At 45.8% G+C, this 24,192-nt stretch overlaps 1 protein-coding gene across 7 annotated transcripts in view; it reads left to right on the forward strand.

Annotated features, from left to right (window-relative positions):
• LOC135903925 (gastrin/cholecystokinin type B receptor-like) overlaps window positions 1–24,192 on the forward strand; it is a 253,501-nt gene that overhangs the window by 218,542 nt on the left and 10,767 nt on the right. For 4 of the 7 annotated variants that reach the window (XM_065434397.2, XM_070535222.1, XM_065434400.2 and 1 more), the window contains exons 2-4: window positions 12,195–12,305; window positions 17,339–17,615; window positions 18,787–18,987. In XM_065434397.2, coding sequence (XP_065290469.1) covers window positions 12,255–12,305; window positions 17,339–17,615; window positions 18,787–18,987 — 529 coding nt within the window. In that variant the 5' untranslated portion in view covers window positions 12,195–12,254. Of the gene's footprint in view, window positions 1–5,301; window positions 5,569–12,194; window positions 12,306–17,338; window positions 17,616–18,786; window positions 18,988–24,192 lie in introns of those variants that run through there. The other 3 variants (XM_065434398.2, XM_065434396.2, XM_065434401.2) reach the window with 3 other exon arrangements.

A 24,192-nucleotide genomic window follows, 5' to 3' on the forward strand; every position in this document is an offset into this window, starting at 1 on the left:
ATTGTCATGCTAACGAAACGCGGTTGAACCCAGATATTGCAGATCACAAGGTTTTCCCCGTTTACCGAAACTTCACCCTATATGGCCATGACAGGAGTGGTAGTAGGAGAAGAAGGGTCCTCATTGTTGTAAGAAGTACATTGTCATCTTCACTTATCTTCCATGTCTGCGTACATACCACATCGTCGAAATTGGTCTTTGGCGTATGCGGTCGCCCCCACCCCTTAACAAGAGACAGTCCTTTTGTGATAACCTTTTCAGCAGCCTAACCAGAACTCAAACAGTTTTTCAACACACCAATCTACCTCTTCGGTAACTTTAATTATTCTGGCATGAATTGGACCTTGCTCTCAGTCCCGAACAGTTCACTGTCTACCGAAGCGCAACAATTTCTCGACCTAGTACAAGACTTAAATCTGCAGCAAGTTGTAACACATTCCAATACCCTGGAGCTTTTATTAACATTGAATCCTGATGATATTACCGGAATTAACACGTTACCAGGTATCAGTAACCGTAATTTCCTGCACATCTGTATCTAACTTCCAATCAAAAAGCGATCGCCTATGAATAAAGTAATTGTTGACTACGAGAGAGGAAACTTTGACGCTATTAACTACGAACTTACAATTTTTCTCGACAGTTTTGAACACTCGTATCAGACTCGAACCGTAGATACTAACTGGGAGTTAGTCAAGAACATGCTTCTCAACTTAAGAAATAAATACATTCGAACAATAACTCTTAAATCCGATTGCGACAACCCCTGGTTTTCCAAACGTCTCAAATCTCTCTTGAACAGAAGAAAACGTCTATATAGAATGACATCATGCAATAAAAATCTATAAACGTGGGAAAACTGCCGGCTCAGTGTTACCACCTATCTTAATGAATTAAAGGACGCAAAAGACAAGTTTTACTCATCTGACCTCCTTTCAATACTTCAATAAAACCCTAACAAATTCTGGCGTTTACTGTCCACTAAATCATGCACCAACACCATAGATCTTGTTAATGCCGACGGCGAGCCAATCGAAGGTGAACAATGTGCTACTGCCATCAACAGTTATTTTTCATCAGTGTTTTTAGCTCGAGAAGCTTTTCCGTTGAAACCGCCCCCAACTCCCCTCTGAACGAAATGCCTGAAATAACTATTACCGCTCAAGGTAAACATAACCTAATTAATGGACTCAAACTGTCCTCGTCTGCTGGGTGCAAACAAAGTAATAGCAAGCTTCTTAAAAATACTGTTTCACGATCAGCTAAAATTTTCAATTTAATATTTACGCAATCATTAAATGCAGGTGACGTCCCCGATGACTGGAGAAAAGCGGAAATAATCCCTATTTTCAAAACAAATGACCACACCAACGTTAGGAATTACCGCCCAATTTCTCTGACAAGCATTTCGTCCAAAGTTCTGGAACTCATAATAGCGTCCAGTGTAATGACTCACCTAGAATCAATTAATTTCTTTAACCCAACGAGCACGGCTTTAGAAAGTTTTCATCGTGCGAAAGTCAACTTCCCGAGTTCACTCATGACCTTTTACATCATGTGGACCTTCACATACAAGTAGACGCTGTATTTTTAGACTTCTCGGAGGCATTTGATCGCGTAATTCATTCTCTATTGCTTAGTAAACTCTCGAACCTCGGCTTACCACGGAACCTAATCTCATGGATCGAGCACTTTCTCAATGGACGAAAGCAATTCACTTCAGCTAATAACAATCGCTCGCCACTAATGGACGTTACTTCTGGAGCAACCCATGGAGCTGGATTATCCCCTTTGTTATTTTTTATGTATATTAACGACCTATCGGCTAAAATTACTGCAAAACTACAGCTATTTGCTGATGACTGCGTCATTTACAATCCCATTAACTCGTGTGAAGGCTCCTTGCAATTACAACTTGACTTACATTCCATTGACGACTGGTGCGACAAATGGCATATGCCACTAAATACCCCTATTTGCAAATCAATCTCATTTACTCGCAAGCACACCCTCATTACCAACACCTACACGATGAATAATGTCTCTATTGAAGCCACATCAGCATACAAAAACCTAGGAATACATATGACATCATCGCTATCATAGAAATGCCGCATAGAAATTATTTGTCCCAATGCTTCACGAGCGCTGGGTTATTGACGTCGTAATCTGAGCGCTGCATCGCGAGAGTTTAAAAAAACTGGCACACCTAACGCTTGTCCATCCAAAACTAGAATATGCATCATCCATTTGGCATCCCTCACAAGCACATCTGACCGTGCATTTGGAATCGATTGAGAACCAGTCCGCTCGCTTCATCGCCTCAAATTACTCGTCTTACGTCAGTATTTTGTCACTCAAGCAATCACTTGGTCTGTCACCGCTCGCATCACGCCGTGTCATATCCCGTCTTTGTCTGCTCCACTCATTCTTCTATCACCCGAAATCATGCCACGTGCTACTAAAACCACAGCATAAAGTGTCATCTCGACTCAGCCATACCAACGCAGTAGCGCGTGTAAACGGACACATGGCATATATGAACTCATCTTTCTTTTTGTTCAAGTACAATATTGTTGTGGAATTCCCTCCCAAAACACATAGTGGCGTATTGTGTCATTTGTGTCGTTATGAGTCATTTGTGTCACTGCTTGATGGCTTCTTATGATTTGACTGCATAGGAGGTACGTTCCTAAAATAAGCTTCGTCACTTACTTCCACGCGGAAACATTATTGCCAACCAAAAAATACACCATGAACCCTACACCTTGCACTATTTTTTCACACAGTCGGCACTAACATTTAGACATTGTCGTAGCGTGCAATCTAGATTGAAGAAACCACTCTGGTAAACTTGGTGACATGCGATGCAAGGTAGTGTCGCGTAGCCTGCTCCGCCTCAGCATTGTTTTGGAAGTGACGTCTGGAGAGTGCGGCTTTCAATGCAGGTAACATGCGCCCATGCATACCGGATAACAGCGCGCACTTCCGTTGGTGACCACGCTGTCAGCGCATGTCCGTCTGCTATCGTTATTTGTACTCGAATAGCCTCGGGCACGCTGGTCTGCTGCTGCTTTCTCTTCGGCACTCTGCGTATGCATTATTCCTCCTCCATTGACGCTCCTTCCGTCATTGAACCAGCAGATTCTTATGAGAGTTGTTTGCAGCACCTGGTGTACAATCATCCCTGAAAAAAAAAAAACGACTAAACTTACCTTCAGAACGTCCCTCGTCTGCATATATATATATATATATATATATATATATATATATATATATATATATATATATATATATATATATATATATATATATATATATATATATATATATATATGTGTATCGAGACAGCTGTTAAGCCTTGCCGGTTTATTTAGCCTGTCGCGCGCTGAAAACGGTGATGCTGGCCATGATGATGAATATATACAGATGAAGAAGATGAAGGGGTAATATAATGCCCCACAATTTCCCCCGCGCGTGGAAGCGGCCAACCTGGCCGCTGGTTATGGCGGCAACCGCCGTATGAAAGGCTTTAAACGTGAAACATGGACAATCTCTGTGGCACGGCAGCGGCCGTCCAAAGCCGAAACAACTGGAGTAACAGAATAGTTAACTAGTGAAGTCTGCTCCCGAACAATGTAGGGCCCGATAAAACGGGACTGAAGTTTCTCGCACAAGCCAGGAGCGCGAACAGGGATCTACAGTAACACTTCGTGTCCAGGGTGGAAGGAAACGACACCGTGAGATGCATCATAGCGAGTTTTGCGGTCTTGTTGACTGGCGTCGGTGTTGAGGCGGGCACGTTGGCGACACCCCCCTCCCTCCCTCCCATCCCCCCGCGGCCTTTCGCGCGACTTCCTCCCTCGTGTGCGCCACATTGAGCCGTGATCGTCGACTCACCCTCGCATGCTTTCACTCGCACACGCAGCAGACGGCGCGGCCGCGGTGTTATCACCCTTGAATTTTATGCAGAACATCCCGGCGATGGCAGCGCAGACGGCGACGGCAAAAATGTTCCTGGAGTTCCCATATAGTTGCTACCACAATAAATTAAAATAAAAAAGCAACACAGCCCAATAATGAGCTGCTTAGAGAGAGAAATTTATTTACAGAAAGCCAGAGAGGTCTGCCTGAGCTGTAACTTGTTCTGACCTGCTACTGAGCTGCTTGAACCACAAATAAGCCTAGTGCCAGATACGCATGGCGATGTTTCTCATCTTAGCCCGAGATTCATAGAATTCAGTATATTCCACTTCAGCGCGCAAAGATAAGTGGACGGAAATGGTGGGTGGGACGCGAGGACGGCTCCAGCCATTCGTTCTACAATGTATCCCCGAACCGCTTTGCTATTTAAAGCACTCCCGACACAGCGAAATGTTTATACGATGTGCGTCTGCCTTGTGGTCAGGTCTTTAGCCTAAACACTAGTACATTATGTGTAGTAGTTTAGGTGCTCATGATACTTGAATGGGCTTTAGACAGTACTGTAGTAACATCACCGGTGGGCAGAGGGTAGAGTATATATAACTTGCAGCAGAACTGATAGCTGGGCGAGTTTGTACGAATTCATAGTGAAATATTTAGCGCGCACATTTGACAAGGAGACAGTGAAGGGGGACACACGAGCGCTTACGCACAACTGTATATTTTCGGAAAGATACAGAACATAGGTACCCCACCTATCAGCACTGAGCATGTGCAACAAGAGTCGTCAGTATAAACAGAAACAGATTAAAAACAGATTAAAAACAGATTTTGACCCTGACATTAAAATTACAGAAGCGTTTCATATCAAAAAGTGTGCTGAAAAATGCGAAAGCCCACCATCGGTTGCAATCACTGACAAAGAATTCGCATTTTAAATACTGGTTGAAACATTTTAATATGTTTTTAATCTGTTTCTGTTTATACTGACGACTTTTGTCGCACGTGCTCAGTGCGGATAGCTGGGGTACTTATGTCCTGTATCTTTCCGAAAATAAACAGTTGTGAGTAAGCGCTCGTGTGTCCCCCTTCACTGTGTCTTTGTCAATTGTGCGCGCTAAATATTTCACTGTGAATATATGTAACTTACTCAAACGTTGGTTCGACGCTCATTTGAAGAACTGTAAAGGAGGTCGAACAGGTATGTCTCCCTGTGGAAGCTACACACACGAAGTTCATAAAGATCCTATGTGGGGATATTGGCGCACGCCGGTCACAGCAGGCATCTCGCAGAGCTTGCCATTTCTCACCCAGTGAGCCGGGGGCGGCAGAGAACCCGCGCTAGCGGCGCGAGCCGCGACGGAGACCGGTGGCGCTCGTTGACGGCAATGTGTTCACGTGACCGAGGAAGGGAAGCGACAGCGAAAGGGAGGCGCAGTGTGAGCAGGCGGGTGGCGCATCGAGTCCCCCGATGGGAAAGGGCGACGACGCGCTCGGGCATCGCCGTAGCCCTGCTTTGACGCACAGTTTTGCGCGCCGCGTCACTGCGAAGACGTTCGCTCCACCGTCAGCAACCGCACTGCTTCATCAGAGCGTTTGTGGATCTTTATGTCGGCGATGCGTCCGGAGTTAACGCTAATGCCGGTAAGCCCTGCGTCTTCGTGTAGTTTCTGTCTTTCTGTTGTTTTGACTGTACGCGTTTAATTGGTGTGAGAAGAAATACTGTAAATTGTTAAAGTGGTAAAAAGGTGTATTTCGTTGTTGTTGTTGTTGTTTTTGTTGTTGTTTACCTTTATTTATTTTGTATGCTGGTGGCGTTGACTTGTAAATATGAATTGTAAAATCACGCGCATTGCGCGCAGTCGTTCATCACCACTTTCGCTCCGAGCTAAATTTCCTCTGAGCATTCAAAAACAATAAGGAATGCAGAAATATTGTCAAGCAAGAGACAGAATAAGCGAATAGAGATGCTTTATTTATTTATTTATTTATTTATTTATTTACTTACTTACTTACTTACTTACTTACTTACTTACTTACTTACTTACTTACTTACTTACTTACTTACTTACTTACTTACTTACTTACTTACTTACTTACTTACTTTACGGCGCGCTACTTTGGCGCCATCTCGTAGCGGTCGTTGCCGCAGAGTCCGTCTTACGCGGCACTACGCTTTCCTTCTCACGCTTTCGTCATACCCTCTTCCTCCACCTTCTGCTTCATAGTGACGCTGCACCCTCCTCCTCCGCTTTCATCCTCGCGCTCTCTTCGTTATCGCCGTCTTTTATCGCCGCTGCGCTCCGCGTTCGCACTTGCAACTTTCGCTGTGCTCGTTCGCTAGGTTACGACGAGGGACGACGCCGACGAATGCCGGCGCCAAACGCAGGAGCGGGTGCCTAAGAGCTGCGCCCTACTAGAATAACAGGTGTATTTCTGCGGTATAATTGACATTATGGCGAGGCCAAGAGCGCCGACCCGGTCGTATCTGTGACGATTACTTGCTAGCCCATTTCTCCCAGATGCGGCGCTAATTCAGCTTCCACTACGTCTAAACCCTAAGCGATAAACAAGCTGCTTCTTTTATACGACTGTCAACACCCTTAGCTGTACATGCGCATTTATGCTTGCGTCGGCGCGTTGCGTGCGTCTTTTCGCAGGTAGCATTACTATGTTTATCATCATCATGGTCCCTTGAAGTTAATACTTCAAAAGTATTTATTTATTTATTTATTTATTTATTCGTTGATTCATTCACTCACTTCCCATCAGTGATCGGATGCTGCAAGCGCAAACATCATGGTATTCGTTTTGCCGTCGTCAGTGCTGTCCCCACCGTGCTGCCATTTCTATCAGGTGATCGTTGTGTTCGTCAAGCCGCTATCGTTCTTCTTCGTCGTCATCGTGCAAATGTCGGCGTCTTCCTTCATGGCCATCGTGCCGTAGTCGTCGTGCAATCGTCGATGTGCTATTGTTGTCGTCGTTGTCACTGAATTGCAGCTGCCTGTGTTTTGCGTGGCATTTAGGGTTTGAGTGGCCCTCTATATTTGCGTGTTATCACTTGTTTATAGCATACAGTGCTAAGCGCGCGCATTGTTCGCTTTTTGACGGCGACTTACTGCGATCCTTCTCACCTTATGCGGCTGCGTCGAAGAGGGCGCCAACTTGAAGGACTTTATTTAATGGCATTTCTTCTAGCTACACTCCAGTGCTTTCTGTTCACCTTGTTGGTGAGGCCTATTCATATTGGTCACTGGAGCGCAATTATAGAACACATACAAATGCACAATGTTCGTCCTTTTATTGCACATCGAAGCAATGGAGCATCTGGCGCTTCTACGGTTCGCCAGCATCTGCTTACGTACATTTAATTAAAGAAAAGCAGGTACACTGTAATAGTGCTCTCACATTTCTGGTTTGTGTTTAAGTGCGTGTTTATTTCGGTGCTCTAACGACTCTTTTTTTTTCTCGAAGTGTCGCACTCTAGTTTTACTGTCTTCTTTGTCCAATCGCAGAATGCTCACTTCCGAACTCAATCGCTGTGCACTTTCAGTGTCGCTACTTCGCAAGGTGCCTTTATGTTTCTTCTTTCACGCTGCGTTTACTCCCTTCATGCTTTCTATCGTCGCAGCACCCTAACTTCTGTTAATGTGCTAATTAGCCTTTGTTCAATATGATCATATAAAAATATAAATAAATTGCCCTCTCAAGCGGTTCTTCTCAATGAATGAGAATTCATTACCTAGAGTTCAACTATACATCCTACAGGGAGGGTCGGTTTACTGTTGCATAAATAAATAAATAAATAAATAAATAAATAAATAAATAAATAAATAAATAAATAAATCAGTTAATAAGTGAATCACTAAAGAAATAAATATTTACTAGTTACACAACAGCAGGGATACACAGGGGAATATGCAGAATATGCATATTAATGAAGTCCAACAATTAAACATTGAATAAAACATGATTAGTTAAATGTATTACCAGCTTTAAGTTCTTTCGATTCACGTCTAAGTGTATTGCATAATAAAAGAGAAAAAACAATGCTCATTGTTCCATAATTGCTATAAGCATTAGGCAGCAAAACGCCATTACCGGCCGGAAATCAAGTTCTATAGCAATTTTATACTTGAAAGCCGGTAAAATGTCGATATAAGTGTGCAATAAAAATAATTCAAAAGAAAGCACACGCGCAGATACGGTACATTTTAGCTCAGACACCAGCAAATTGTTTAGCTAGACGAAAATGATTGTCGAGCGTGTTGCAACAAGCTATTGTCGCCTACAAGTTTCTGCGTGCTGTACTTTTAAGCATCGGTTTCTTGACACCATGTCTGTTTGCGCGCGCTGTATGTCGAACAGCGTATGTGTACGCAAGAGCGTTTTGAGTGCGGTAGCACATATCTCGCTGATCGCTCAACTTGAGTTTTTAGTTTCTTGAGAGAACGACGAAATTTCACCATGGCCTCTTCGGCAAATCCTCTGGATCTCTGCAGACTCGTATGACGTATAGCGAGAAAACGATCTCTCATTGCGATATCCCTGCCTTAAAAGCTTGTTAAGATATATCTGCGGACCGACAAACACATACGACAGGATGGGCACCTGTACTGCACTGTTTATTTTCTCTGAAGTATAATTTTCTGCGTGCTGTACTTTTAAGCATCGGTTTCTTGACACCATGTCTGTTTGCGCGCGCCGTATGTCGAACAGTGTATGTGTACGCAAGAGCGTTTTGAGTGCGGTAGCACATATCTCGCTGATCGCTCAACTTGAGTTTTTAGTTTCTTGAGAGAACGACGAAATTTCACCATGGCCTCTTCGGCAAATGCTCTGGATCTCTGCAGACTCGTATGACGTATAGCGAGAAAACGATCTCTCATTGCGATATCCCTGCCTTAAAAGCTTGTTAAGATATATCTGCGGACCGACAAACACATACGACAGGATGGGCACCTGTACTGCACTGTTTATTTTCTCTGAAGTATGTCTAAAGAACTTGAGTTTCTTTGCTCAAGGCACTGATTCGCTGTCTCTTTGTAAGTGAACCGTTTTATTGCGCAAGTAAGGCTTTCGAGAATTTTGTCTGTCAGTTATACAGAGAGCCATCCGAAGAGACCACATTGTTCGCTACGCTCATTATATTGTGTGTTATTACTTGGAGGTGCAGAAAATGTGGGCAGGAAAAGAAGTAAGTAGACTTCAACGATTTTTTTTTTGGATTGGAACTTGTTTACTGCGACGGCAGGGTGCTGTCACAGGAGACGGCACTATCTTCTCAAGAACGACTCCTTTGCGGAGCACTAGTCCTCATGCGCTGTGGTATTGCCTGTTCTGGCCTTCGAAATAGGTACTTGGGCAGACGGCACCGCGCTGAGGGTTCATGAAACCCGCCAAATTCCACGCAAGTTACCGAGCGTGCAACTCTGCGATGTAGCGCCAAAATATGGACACCCTGACCTTTCCTGTGATGATCTTGTAAACAACTAAGCAAATGTTTATTCCCTGTGACACAAATCTTAGAAAGCGTAAAAGTTGAAACACTACTTGTTACTGTTTTACTTTTGTTGGCTCACAATTACATGTATCTGTAATTTTTTGATGTCGTACAGCAAACGCTAAAAAACGACTTCTAAAACGTTCCAGTCAGTATCAATTACTCAGTTAATGTAATTACATGCAAATACTTGCCATATACCTTTTCTTTTTCTTTTTTTGCTTTTTGACGTGAAAATATCAAGTGGCCCATTGAGCGAAAATGCCGGCGTCTGTAGTATCGAAACGGCGCCTAAACTCCCAGTGGCTGCGATGCCACTTCACCTGCGTGCCTCTGCGGATCAGAGCGGGCAACAGGGAAACCCGCTGCCACGCTGCCGCGCCACGTGTTGCGTGAGGGGTGAGAGTATCACCGCGACGCTACGTCACCCTCCCTCTTACTCTAGGAAACCCGTGTTATCCGCGCATTCCTTGCCCCCGCAAGCTCTCAACCTGCGTTACAACTTCGCCTCGGTAACCGCTATTAAGAAACGAATGTATAAAAAACAGAATAAATTCGAAAGGAAAACGTTGGTGGTAGTGGGTATCGAACCTACGACCCCACATTAAGAAGCCGTGTCCTACCCACTGGGCTAAACCTGCGCCTCCTAGATGCAGGCCTGTGGAATCTGCTTCATCAAATAATACCACTTGGACCGCAATTCCCACTGGCAAGCCCGTCGTGACGTCAAAATCACCGCAGCTTACTCGGGAGCATCCCCATTACATTCTATGGCGGTCGGGCAAGGTAGCATGACGTCACGGATCGAAATGCGCCGGCCTTTCGCTGTCTAGGAAACGTAGGCCAAGCGTCTCAACGCGCTCGCTTACCCGCGAGGAGTTCGTAACACGAAGGACCACTGAGCGGCGTTAAAAAAACTAAAATTAAGCTATGGGGTTTTGCGCGCCGAAACCACTTTCTCATGATGAGGCACGCCGTAGTGGGTGGGGGACTCCGGAAATTTCGACCACCTGGGGTTCTTTAATGTGCACCTAAATCTAAGTATACGGGTGTTTTAGCATTTCGCCCCTATCGAAATGCGGCCGCCGTGGCCGGAATTCGATCCCGCGACCCCGTGCTTAGTAGCCAAACACCATAGCCACTAAGTAACACGGCGGGCCTCAGCGGCGTTCAATTGGCCAATAATACGTTCGCATTCACAGCTCGTAAGAACTGCCTAGGTGTCCTCGGACATTTTTTTCTTTGCTGCATTCAGAAACTTGCTCTACCACCGCTTTATTAACGCGATAGCGTTAAGGAGCTGGTGTCACAGAAAAGCCGTGTCGTCGGCGTCCACGGCGTTGGCTGTGAGTGATAAATCACGGCAGGCACTTTATAAATAAAAAGCAACTTCCAAAATGGGCTGGGTGGAAATCGAACGAGGGTCTCCGGAGTGTGAGACGGAGACGCTACCACTCAGCCAGGAGTTCGATTCTTAAAAGCGGTACAAAAGCGCTTCTAGTGAATGTGGTGTTGCCTTAGAAACGTGCCGTAGAAAGTTATACTGCGGTGTATATCGGTAATTATGAGCATATAACTTACAGAAGTCGCAGTTACACGAGTAGCGAAGTACGTTTCCGCTACATTTCTTCTGCGCTTACCGCACACGCAGAGCCATCTTGCGGCAAACACAGAAGACCCCCTCCTCTCAATGTACGGCGCTGCCCCGACAGGTGGCGCGCCACGCGCGCATTGGGGCTGTGCGGGGACCGGTTCCAGGCGCATCGCGGCCCTGACTCCCTCTCCCATGACGACGCTTCGCCGTGCTCCCACAGGGGTTGCTGAACCAAGCGCCGTTCCTTTCTTTAGATTACTATCTATCTATCTCTCTGCCCATGCCGTTCACGACGTTTGGCTGGCGTAGATCGTTTCCCCCTCCGAGACACCGAGTTCTTTGGTTCGTTCCGTTTGCTCAGGCGCACGTTTTGTTGCCGCGCCGAACGCTGCGTTGCTCGACGCTCACCGCGTGACAGGTGAGCGCAAAGTCCGATGCGGGGCGCCTCGTAAGTGATCGCTGCGCCGTAATGCATTGTCTTACACCCCTTGGCGGGTCGACGGGAACGCTGTCGCGTTCCACTCTTGAAGGCGAAGCTTAAGCGTCCTCCAATATTTTTTTGTTATTTTTTGTTAACACGTGTTTAGAAAAAGTTTACTTCAGCAAGAGACGATACGAACACTGGGTCATAATCACCGCACAATTCCACCACGACGATAACATATGCAATGGAGCGTTGTATACATGGCACGTTTTCAAAGGAGTGTCCCGAGTCCTCGCTCACTAATATATCACCATGTAGAGCCACGGCAACGTACAGTTACACGCGAACTAATTGTCACATATATAAAATTATTTTCTATATATACAGTGTACACAGTGGTTATGTACAATGATGATGTGACAGAGACACTTTAAATAATTTTGTAGTAATTCTATGAGATGTGTGTATACAAACATGTTCATGTATACGAGAGCACGCACACAGAGAGATCACGGGCACCCACATTCTATGAACATTCAATGAATACTTTTGGTGGCTTGGCTACAAGAACCAGGCTACAGGCTAGCCTTCGGAGCGCATGAATAACTTATTGCTCATGGCAGTTTCAGTGAAATCGTGAGAGCAAACTCACTTTCACGTGCCCAATATTAAGATTGGCTTTTGGCCTTTGGTGAATGTCCGTGCTTGACGGAAATTGATTGACGTATTTCATCTGTTTCTCGTTTCAGAAGGCCGGTTCTTACAAAACGTGAAGCTATAGGCATCAACGTTCCTTTTTTTTTGCCGCAATGGATACGTACAATTATTCCTTCGCTAACAGCTCCTCAAGCAAACAGGAGGTACGTGTTCCCTTTTTGGTCATAATGCGAAGCGACAGTTGTGTTGCACGTGCTTTAGTTTCGCGTAGCAATGAAACAAGAGGGACTAGACGTTGCATGTTCGCTGATGTCTTGCACTGCGTTTGACTCGGAGGAATAAAAGGTAGGGAAGACACAGGCACGAAAGTACACAAGCTGCCTCTCCAGTACTTTGCGCGGGTACTGTACCCCTCTTTCATCGTTTTCTTGAGCACACTACGGGGCCCAAAAACAAAAATCACTCTTCTGAAACACCTTTCGTCCAAGCTTGCTCTCCTTATAACTGTACTTTTTGTCATTGTTATTTTGCGTATCGTGGGATTAACTAGTTCATAGGCAAATAAGATGCTCTTCCGTCTAAATAATGCTAATGCGTCAGAATATATTCACTTCCTTACTAGATGCTTCTACAAGTTTCCATACCATTTCAGAATCGTTTTTTTAAACTTAAGTCCCCGTTTGTGAAGGCCGCACTGTGTCATGAACGGAGGCGTGTATAACGAGGGCCGAATTCAGCAATGAAGCTTTTCTCCTTTAATTTCAGGAGGCAATAAAAAAATATCCCAGGTAAATTTCGCTCATTCAATGGAGAACTAGTGTCATACATGCTAAATGTATGTGCCCTGCCGCACATTAGCTATTCGTGTGTTGCCACGCTGGAATAAAACGAAGCGCTTTCTTTTTCCTTCCCACGTTTGCCGACGTGCACGATCTGATTGGCTCACCCACAGACGCTAATATTCAGGGTTAGAGCTCATTTGAGGCCCGATTACGCGGCCGCGATCACGCATTTCAAATACTTAATTAAGCATGAGAGGCACTCTACATTGCTTTTCGGCGTTTGCGTCTCATTAGAGCATAATTGTACGTATGCGTAAAGCTCGACAGAAATGATACGTCTGCCTTTCATTGATCAGTACTGTGGCAGATGTTGTTTTTTAAATGATGGATTGTAACCGCCCTGAGGAAATGGCAATAACACAGGGAAATGCAGATACAATGGCAATATGCACACACAAGTGTTAGCTAACATTGTTCTCTGCGAATCCTGCCGCCCTTTTCTTACCGTGGTTGCTTCGGCGTCTCGCCAAATAGCCCACAAACAGAAAAACTTGGATTACGGTTAAGCTTCGCCTTTCAGTGAGGAACGCGACAGATTTCCACTATCCCTGACTGCTTGTGACGTTTCCCGGCAACCGCTGCTTTCTTGCGGATACGCGAACGCAAGCGCGGTGGTGTTGTTGCTAGGAAACGAGCGGGCCACGCAGCTCGCAAGATGGGTTTGTGTTTGAGTTTCCACGTAACAGAATTGTTTTATAGTATATTCAAACTCCAAAGCTATCACATCCGTAGGTTGTGTTCAGGTAGTACTTTGCGATTGTTCTACGCATTTCACTTTGAGGGGTTCAATTAGTTGAGTAACGCACCTGCGTCACGCGAAGGGCTTGCGTGGTTGTGGTGCGGAATGACTTTTCGCTAAGCGATGGCCGACGCCGACATCTGATATTTTGCGACAGGGGCCCGTAACGCTAGTGCGTTAAAATGAAAGCATTACGCGTCCCATAGTGGGATCCGCATCTCACAGCAGTCAGGTGGCCTAACCGAGAGGGCGAAATCGTGCCATCTCCGGTGCCGAAGCAAAATAGCTCTTTGAGAGGGTTGGCACGTGCGTAGTTTTTCCATGCCAGCTTTCGTTAGGCCTGATACGCCGGAGAAAAGTGAGCGGATAGTAGCCAACGCTGCCACTGTCTTTTGCGACGCAGTTCTCTCTCCGTGCATCTCTCCTCGCCATTCTTCCGTCGTCAAACGTCGCCTTGGTGACGTCACTGCGTCGATGTCCCACATTGTGCATTCGCGTGAACTGTTGCTTACATTTCGGCATAGCTTGTGCGTGGGCAGGCGTGAAGATATCATAACAATGCAGTTGCGACCTGCGCAACGCATAAACAGAATCCTTGTACGAGATCACACGTTGCATAGGATGGCGATAAAAACAGGTGTACGCATCACACTTAGTTTTTGAGCATTAAATTAACCGCTTCGCACACGGTTCAACATGCGGGTTGAATCTGCGTAATTTTTTGTATCTGGGCTCAAATGTGACATTTTACTTCGCATATTGTTTCAATAAAGTACGTTTTTCTACACCTACGTACTCATTTGTGGACATGATGGGACACGTCGCAGAACGTGACACGAACCTGACGAGTAGACTTACAACAGATGCATTCCATGAAAACCTTGTATCTATATTACCTAGCAGTCACGTTAAAACTCAGCCATCAAATGTAGCAGCAAAGACCCTCCAGAGCGCATTAGTCAGCCTTAACCTGAAGTTGCGCACCCTCATTATAGTCGTGCTGACTTCATGAGAAGTTTTTGGAAGTGTGTCGTAAATATTCCCCATTTTGATGCCAGCTTAAAAAATAATGAAATTTCACAGCGACCGCCGTGTTGTTTTAATATGTTTTATTGGCACTCAATCGCTATTTGTGCTTCTTGTATCAGGCAGTGTGATCGCACTGGCAGCCTCTCCTGAAGAAAATTTTAAATTGTTTTAGCGTAAAACGAGAGAAAGCTGGGCGAGTTGGTAAGGCTTCATTATTCGAAAAAGCAGGTGTAAAAAGAAAGGAACCGCGGACCCAAGAGGTACAAAAAGGGCACACGAACGCCGCCTATCAATAGAAAGGTTGCCTTGTTACGACAAAAGACGGAAAGAACAAACACGCACTATCTTCATCGTGGTTTTCTTACGCTTGCCTAAATAGAGCATAATATTAACCTTTTTAAAACAACATGGGCGTTTTGTGTGAGTATATATAGAGAATAAAGTGAAATCATCCAAAAATTATGCTTCCAGGAACGCGAGATGTTGGCAAAGAATGCGAAAGAAAACAGTGACCACGGCTCGGGCCCAACAATCTACGTCACAGTAGGGGAACACTCTGCATTTACTTTTAGTTTTGCGCTGTGCCTTGTTGTCTACAAAAGCGTCGTTACTGTAAAGCAGCATAATACAAGGGTGGCGTCTATCTTAACACAGCATATGCTTCAGCTTTGCCACATTTCTTTAACACATTTAGAAGTCTGCATGAAAGACAAGGAATGGGCGCAAGTATAAGTTACCGGTAACGAATCGACTATTTTACGTAGGATAGCACGTTCTGTTTAAACATATATGACATTATCACATATATACACTGAGCACCAAAACCGCACCCAAGTATACACACACACGGATCATCAATTTATCACTTTTACCGCAGCGTCCTTGATTGCAGTTTACAGGGAACAAACAGCACACAAACTGACTCGCAGCACGCCATCAACCACTGTCGAATTTCATGCGATTCTCTCTGCTATAAAATTTTGTTCACAACGACAACTACGATAATGGGCAGTTTTAAGCGATTCTCAAGCGTCACTAGCCTTCATAAGAAACTTGAACTTTTCCTCAGCTAATGATTCTTCAGTATACGAGATACAAGGGACGTTCCGAAATGAAGTTTCGTCATTTATTTCCTTACGGAAACTTTATTGCAAACAAAATATACACCATGGCATCATGAACTACACACCTCACACCGTTTGTCCACATAGTCGCCACCAACATTGAGACATTTGTCGTAGCGTGCAGTCAGTTTGAAGAAACCAACCTGGTAAAACTCGGCGCCCTGCGATGCAAGGCCTGAGACATAACCTCTTCACCATAGACAATCTGTAGGTTTCATGGATGACGGACACACTATAGCCCTACGTGCCCATTCATACATTAACTAGCAGTCACGTTAAATCTCAGCCATCAAATGTAGCAGCAAAAACCCTCCAGAGAGCATTAATCAACCCTAACCCATTCATACCGAATAACAGCCCGCACTTCCACTGGCGACCACCTTGTCAGCACACGTCCACCTGCCATCGTGATTTTTACTCTAACAACCACAGGCCCGCCGGTCTACTGCTAATCGCTCTCCTTCGGCGCTCTGTGCATGCGTCATTCCTCCGCCACTAACTCTCCTTCCGTAGTTAAACCAGCAACGAGTGTGAATTCTTATGACGACTGCTTGTTTCACCTGGGGCGCCATTTTCTTTTGAAAAAAGAAACGAAACTTACTTTCGGAACGTCCTTCGTACAAATAGCTTACACCATTGCGAAAGAGGCACAGCATGATATAATACTCTAGTGGCTTCGTAGTCATTGTGTAATTGCGAAGAATGATGTTGTAGGTGCTTTAGCACGCCAGGCTCACAAGAAGGGTGATATTTCGCTCCTTGATTTGTCAAAAAGGGATTCGTGTTGCGCTCTCAACAAAATCTGTCCCCGACTTACAAGCTAGACTGCGTTTAATAACAGGGCACAACGTTTAGCATGATTCAAGATAGATCTGCTTATGAGGTTCGCCACACAGCGATAAAAACAATAATACATAGATTACGACTCCTTGCAGCCTTCGGAAAACCTAATAGCCCAATTGTTCTTGTGAAGAATCCTATGAAGATATAGAGCACATTCTCTTACATTGTAACAAATACTCAACCTACCAATAATAGTTATCAGGCAAAGTGCGTATTCCTTTATTTATTCGGTCCATGTTGCTGAGTCTTTCTTCCCAACTAATATTGCTCTGCGCTTCTCTAACTTCAAAAGAGGTTGAACCCATGCGACCCTGTACTGCCTCTTTTGTAACATTGCCCTGGGCTCCAAACGCCAGTGTAGAGTAGCAAACCACATACTAATATCTGGTTAACCTCCTTGCATTTTCCTCTTCATATCTATCTCTCTCTCTCTCTACCCTGGACTCCCAAAACCACCCGGCCTACCGATCTCTGTTTAACTCCCAACCCCAAGAAGATATCCGATTTTAACCACAGAATGGCATTTGCGAACGTTAGCGCTGGCACCATTACTCCTTTACAAATTCCATGCACCACTTCATGCTTAATGTGGCCCCAAAGTACTCTGTTTAATTAATGCTGCATACAGCTTCCCTTATTGTTGCATACCGTTTTCACAGAAGCCGACGGCCACCATCTGGTGGCAGTCGGAGGAGGCGGTCCTGGTGGCCCCGTACACCATCATACTTCTACTCGCCGTGCTCGGTAACGGCTTGGTCATCCTGACGCTGGCCATCAACCAGCGCATGCGCACCGTGACCAACCTCTTTCTTCTCAACCTGGCCGTTAGCGACCTGCTCCTCGGCGTGTTCTGCATGCCCTTCACCCTCGTGGGAGTTCTGCTCCGCGAGTTCGTCTTCGGACAGCTCATGTGCAAGCTCATACCTTACCTGCAGGGTGAGAGAAATGGCTTTGCCAAGCCCTAACCATCTTCCTATAGGATGAACCGCTTCCTCGTATGAGGCTATATATTGAGCTTAGTGACTACTCTACATATAAATAATACTTTCGAACTCATGGAATCCTGGAATGTCATGGTTTGCAGTGCGTTCTCAGACCTCGTCGTGATGTGAATCAACGTTCGCTTTTTTTTTTGAAACTGTCAGCTTACAATATGACGCCAGAACTGGCGCTTACAAACATGCCTATAGATCTCTGTGTCACCGTGAATTGTGCTACTTCATTCGAAAGCTAACAACGCATGGCTGCGAGCTTAAAAACCACCTGACATGCAACGTTGTGCGGTTTCATGTGTCGTGCGTCCAACTCATTGAAATCCCTCTGGAACTGTGAATGCGTGTATCACCGAATCAATTAGCCGCTAATTTGCGGTATGCGGCGAGGTATTGCACTTGGGCTCCAGCATTGGATTTCATTCTCGTCGACCCTGGTGGTAAATTAGCTCCAGTGTTTTAGTTAAGTTGCGATTTTAGTTAAATTATTTGTATTGCAAAAACGAAAGCTGATCTGAAAGTTATGGCAAGAATTGTATTTTTTTTAATCTTCAGGCTTCTCGGGTCATCCATAAAGGCTTTTGACATTCCATGTTACTGCAGAATAAGTGTTTCAGGGGACAATTATTATTTTAACGGCGCATGCAGGGAATCGAAGACAAGCTACTGCATTTTTCCGTCGCCGTGACGCCAGGATATCTACATAGTATGTTCCAAAATAACAGTGTTTCGTTTTGATATTGCTGGAAAGACTATGTTACCGAAATCGAGGCATCTCTGTTACATAAGGATACTAATAAAAAAATGTCATATCCCTACCCCCCAAAGTACACCATACCTGAAAAAATCAAAAGCGCCTTCGAATGTTTTTACCTCTATACACTTTTTTTTTGCAAGCGCAATGACATCTTGTACTGCACTCGTTAACTTGTCGCGCTCATGCACAAGGTATAGGAGGCGCTGTGAGCATACTGAACCGATTTGCTTTTCCCACTGCAAAATTGTCAGCTTTTCCTCCGCACTCATTCGAGGGCTGTGTGCTCTGTGACGAGTTGTCCTTTCTTCGGCGTCGATTCAGACATTTCAATTCGCTCTCTACATTTATGCACGCGCAGCGGTGTCGGTGTGCGTGTCCGACTGGACCCTGGTGGCGGTGTCGGTGGAACGCTACTACGCCATTTGCCAGCCGCTGCGCTCGCGGGCATGGCAGACGCCCCGTCACGCGCAGCGCACCGTGGCGGTGGTGTGGGTCGTCTCGCTTTTCCTCATGCTGCCCATCGCGCTGCTCAGCGAGCTCAGGCCGACCAGAGACTCCGGTAAGTGCTTGTGTGCATCCTCGGCGCAAGCTTGACCAAAGGCTGTCAGCGGTAAATTCATGCTTGGTGAGTGCGGTACGAAGTCAAAAGACAACCATGGTGCTAGCAGTACAATCCAAGCACCGGGATTGCTGTCGCGGTCAAGCGAACTGTGCCATTGTACCTGAACTTTAGTATGTTGTCCTTGAGAGTAGGCGCTGCATTTCCTTAGATATCGCTGTCTGACATTCACCTGCTATATTAGCGCATTAAAACATTACTCCCTGCAAAAAGAGGCTAAACCACCGGACGTGCCTGCACGCGCAAGAACTATCCCCCGCAGCGTCCGCAACCAAATACTGACATCCAGAGCTAGTGTAACATTGCTTGCCGTTACGTCTCTTGCAATCTTGCAAACTTGCAATGTGTTCTGTACTTGCTCTATAGCGACAGCTTCCTTTTCCTTTCACACAAAATTATGTGGCAGCGTGCCTCAGAAGGCTAACATGCTGACAGGTCAACACTAGCTGTTGGCACCTTGCTCAGGTGAAAGTGAAGCAGGGCACATTACAACGTTAAATGACAATTGCCACGCACATACAGCTTCCTTTCTTGAAAGCGTGGATTCATTTGCTCTGTGTCGTTCTACTAATGCGTTTCCACTCCGTAGGATGCAGCACAGCTCAGTGTTGTAATCATATAGGAACGTTTCCTCGGCTTTTAAATACGTAGGCATTTCTATGCTTACCCAAGAAGAACACTGTCCGTCCTTTTCTTCTTCGCGTAAGATGATCGCTTTCAAGACAGAGCCAGCCAGTTGTGGAAGACGAAGACGACGACGATCGCGCGAGCAGTGGCACGGGAGCGTCTCTGTGACCACGTGACATGTGTACAATCAGGCCCGCACAAGAACATGCCAGAACTGTGGAGCAGTCGTGGTTTTGGATCGGAACGTCATCGGCTCACCTGGCCCAGCCACCTGCAGTAGTTCGCTTGCCTCATCAGTTCACGTTCTGCCGCCTACCGCAGCACTTCGTGTGGCCGCAGCGCTGTCGCATTTATGGCAATGGCGCCAAGACGGCCACCGCCCCTTGGTGAAGAAGAACGGAAACGCAGGAATGCAGAGTATCAGCGTGAATACAGATTACGCCAGAAACAAATGAACGACGCTGCTCAGAGCGGGGAACAACAGCAACAGACTGCCTAACGCAACAAACAGGAGCAACGACACCATGCCGACGCCGCCACCATGCCGAAACCGACGTTTCCGCGAAAGCTGCATATATTTCCTTCATTTCCTACATCTCCCTCGTCTTTTCACCCCACGTCCACATCCGCTGCGGGCTGTCTATAACACGAGTGAACATTGCTTCTACTCGCCTCTTCTACGTCGTCTCGTGCAGCTCGCACTCAACAGTTCGGTGTTGAAACCGCGCTTTTTTCATGGTCGTTCTCGCAATTAGGCCAAACACACCAGCACACGGCCACTCAATACCACGTCGTTACTATGAAATACTTACCCATCATTCAGATACCCGGGGAGATCCTACGTATTTTTTTTTTATTTTGCCTACAGACCATCGCTATGGACAAAGGAAGTGCGGCTAAACACGCAATGGAACTTGCCAATTTAATATGAAATAATAAAATACCACATCATGCGAGAAACTGACATCGTCATCGGCGTGACCATGCGATGGCACCAAAAAATTATGAGCCATTCCACTCTTCGACGGTAGTTGACCAGCCCAGCTTTTTCGCACATGGCACGGAGGTGACACATAACTTTGAACAAAGGTTCGAACTCATTTATTGTCTTGATGGGCGGTCATCGTGACGAAAGGCACGGACACTCATTTATTGTCTTGATCGGCAGTCATTACTTGATTCGCAGCTGCAAGCACATTCTTTGATAATGGTAAATCGATGCACGTACGCCGCTGGGTGGTCGGTTGGGCCGGATTGCTGTGGCATCCCAAAGGGATATGTCTGCAACATGGAACGCTTAAACCGCTCCGTTTTCGCCACCGACACATCCACATTCAAATCACCGACCAAGATAACAAGGGTAGTCTCATCACAGCTAATTCACGTAAAGTGAGTAGCCATGAACCTTACGGGACTATGAGTCATTGCATTTTTTGCTTGCTTACGGGGGTATGAGCCATTGATGATGACCGTTTTTGACAGGCTGTTCTGCATGTTGTATGCCTGCTGAGAAAGAATTAAAGGACTGTTCGTTTCACTTAGCAGAATACTTCCAGCCTCTGCCTTACGGGGCTATATGAGCCATTGCATATTTTGCTTGCTTTCGGGAGCATGAATGCTTGCGGTGGTATGATCCATTGATGAGCCATAGTTTTTGTTCACGGATAACAAAAATGCATGGAACCCTAGCAATATACAGTTTTGCTGTAAAATTGCCGATGGCGCAAAGAGTAGAAACACGTCAAACAAAATGCTCGAGCTGATGCCAAATTACTCAGGAAGGTTCCTTGAAACAAAGTGGTTAAAGGCTTAGTAATGTAAATTTGGTACATATCGGTCTCGATGGGGATGGCGCCCGGGCCTCCGGGGTGCGAGGCGAGCCCGCTTCTCTGATGCGACGGCGGCTCCACGGTTCTGACTGACTAAAGCTGTGCCTAGTGCGGGTGTCATTGCACACGTCACGTGGCAGCCATCTGGTGGATTAAATGTGTAGCCCTGTGCGTGCGTCATTGGGCACGTGATGGCGCAGCCAATGGAAAGAGGTGGCGCCACGTCAAGAGTGTATAAAATGAGTGTATAAAAGAAAAACAATTCACCCAAGAGACTATAACGTTGTCGCATTCCCGCACGTAAGCATTGTTACGTGTCTCTGCCGAAGTTTTTTATTCTGGTTTCTGTTCGTTAATGTAAAGAGGTAAAATGCAGCTAGTATAAATAAATTAGCTGACTACCTTATATACAAGAACACATTGTTTCAGGTTTTTACCCATTGGCTGTAAAGAAATGATAAATTTTATATAAACCTTCCGTTTCATTTTTTGCTTTCTCTTCTTTCTTTCTCAACTGCATTCAAAGGCTTAGCTATTCTATTTTATTCTCGTAAGCAGCCTTTGCATGGATTAAAGTTTGAATAACGGCGCAACGACAGCAGAGGGGACAGAAAAGATAACAGAGCGCTAAAATATATATAAAATAATCGGCCTTTTGGAGGCCAGTAGTTTCGGGATGGGACCTGCTAAGCACTTGCACGGAAGCAACAAGAAACATCCAGGCATTTCATGGAGCTGCATCACATCCCATAGCAAGTATTATGCTGGAAAATGATGATCAGAGAGCGCGCAAGCAAAGCGCTTCGAGACGTTCAATAACTAGGTTGATCTCACCGAGAAAAGCTTCAGACTAGGCTCATGTCTCGCAAGAGGCTTTATATTGTATGGCATTATGGCCTGCATGGAGCGTGAGAAGCACCCCTTAAAATCCCGAGGACACCTAAGCATTTCTTATGAGTTGTGAATGCGAAAGCATTAATGTCCAATTGAACGCCGCTGAGCGGTCCTTCGAGTTATGTACTCCTCGCAGTCAAACCAGCAAGTTTTGATTTGAAGCGCAGTTGGAACGCATGGCGTGAACTTGCGCGTACAAGGAACGCACGGATAACAACTGCTTCCGAAAGCGAGTGTGACGAGGCGTCGCGGTGATTCCCTCCCCCTTTACGCAACACTAATGTGGCAGTATTCTGTAAGAGTCCACCTAGTGGACTGTCCATTTCAATCGCCGCTGATTGTCTGGGGCAACTCCTCTCCTCCCCACTCGCACAACTCCATCCAATCAGCAGCAGCCAAAATGGACAGTCCACTAGGTGGACTCTTACAGAATATCCCTCCCCCCCCTCCCCCGATGAACCCTCTCGCCCACTCTGCTCCGTCGAGGCGCGGTCGTCATGACGTGGCTCCGCAGCTAACGTGAATTGCGGGGCCGTTTTGCTGCTGCAGATGCCGGACGCCTGCTTTTTCACTCAATGGGCCAGTTGACGAATAGCAATAGGCTGCTATTGACGAATAGACATGCTGTAAACGCTGTATTCGGGATCAAATCTGCCGTACATGTAGCACCTCACCATCGACAGCCAGACACTCAGGTATAATATCCAGAGCATTGACTTCACAAAGTCGATGCTGAGATGTGACAGTACAGTGGGTTCACAAAGTCAGTAATGGGCTGCATGCTGCTACGGCATAGCCAAACTATAATGCAAAAAGAAATAAATAAATTATAAGGTTTTACGTGCCAAAACGATGATCTGATCCTGAGGCGCACCGTAATGGGGCACTCGAAAATAATTTTGACCACCTGGAGTTTTTTAACGCCCATCTCAATCTAAATACACGGGCGTTTTTGCATTTCGCCGCCATCCGATCGCGGCCGTCCTGGCCGGGATTTGATCCCGGGGCCTCGTATTTAGGAGCTCAACGATAAAGCCACTAAGTAACCACGGTGGGTTACTTAGTGGGTTACTTACTTAACTTTCGCACGAAGTATCAGCGCCAATAGCTACAGCCTGGCCCAACTATGCAAGCACCATGCGCGCCCACGATTTTCGGCGACGTTCTTGCGTGCGCGGAACATTATTACTTCTTTGCTCAAGAGACACTGGCTCTAGTATTATCTGCTTGCATATTGAAACTGCCGTTCTTCTAAGGTACTCTCCGAAAGATCAATGCTGAAAGGTGCATAATATTACTTCGCTGGGACAGCCGCACTCTGGCGCTCTGGCTATTGTTCGCGCGTTCCTTCATGCAGATATTATGCGCTCCATCCACAGATAAGCGCTTTTCATTTTTTCGTCTCGCCTGCCATGGAACCCGCTTCTTTGACACGTCTTTCATACTAGGATATGAAACCAAGGATCAAGGGGATAACGGCCATATTCACGTTCAGTAGAGCTTTGAGTTCGCAAAAAAAATTGCGTCATTTTTTGCCAATAGAAACATTTGCTTGTATTGCCTTTATTCCGGATTCTCTATTGCAAAACTACGGGGATCCATCATAGGATAGTCCACAGGTATTGCAAGCCGCCCATTCTGCTATGTATGATTCTAATATATCAAAGGATATTACGTTTTTACGAGTCCGACTTGCATAGTGCGTTATCTTCGGGTTCCTTTCCATTTATGTATTTTAACGCGACAGCGTTGAGGGTCCTGCATCGCAGAAGATCCGATGTCGGTGTAGGCGCCG

The sequence above is a fragment of the Dermacentor albipictus genome, chromosome 3 (assembly GCF_038994185.2).
Source record: "Dermacentor albipictus isolate Rhodes 1998 colony chromosome 3, USDA_Dalb.pri_finalv2, whole genome shotgun sequence".
Taxonomy (NCBI): domain Eukaryota; kingdom Metazoa; phylum Arthropoda; class Arachnida; order Ixodida; family Ixodidae; genus Dermacentor; species Dermacentor albipictus.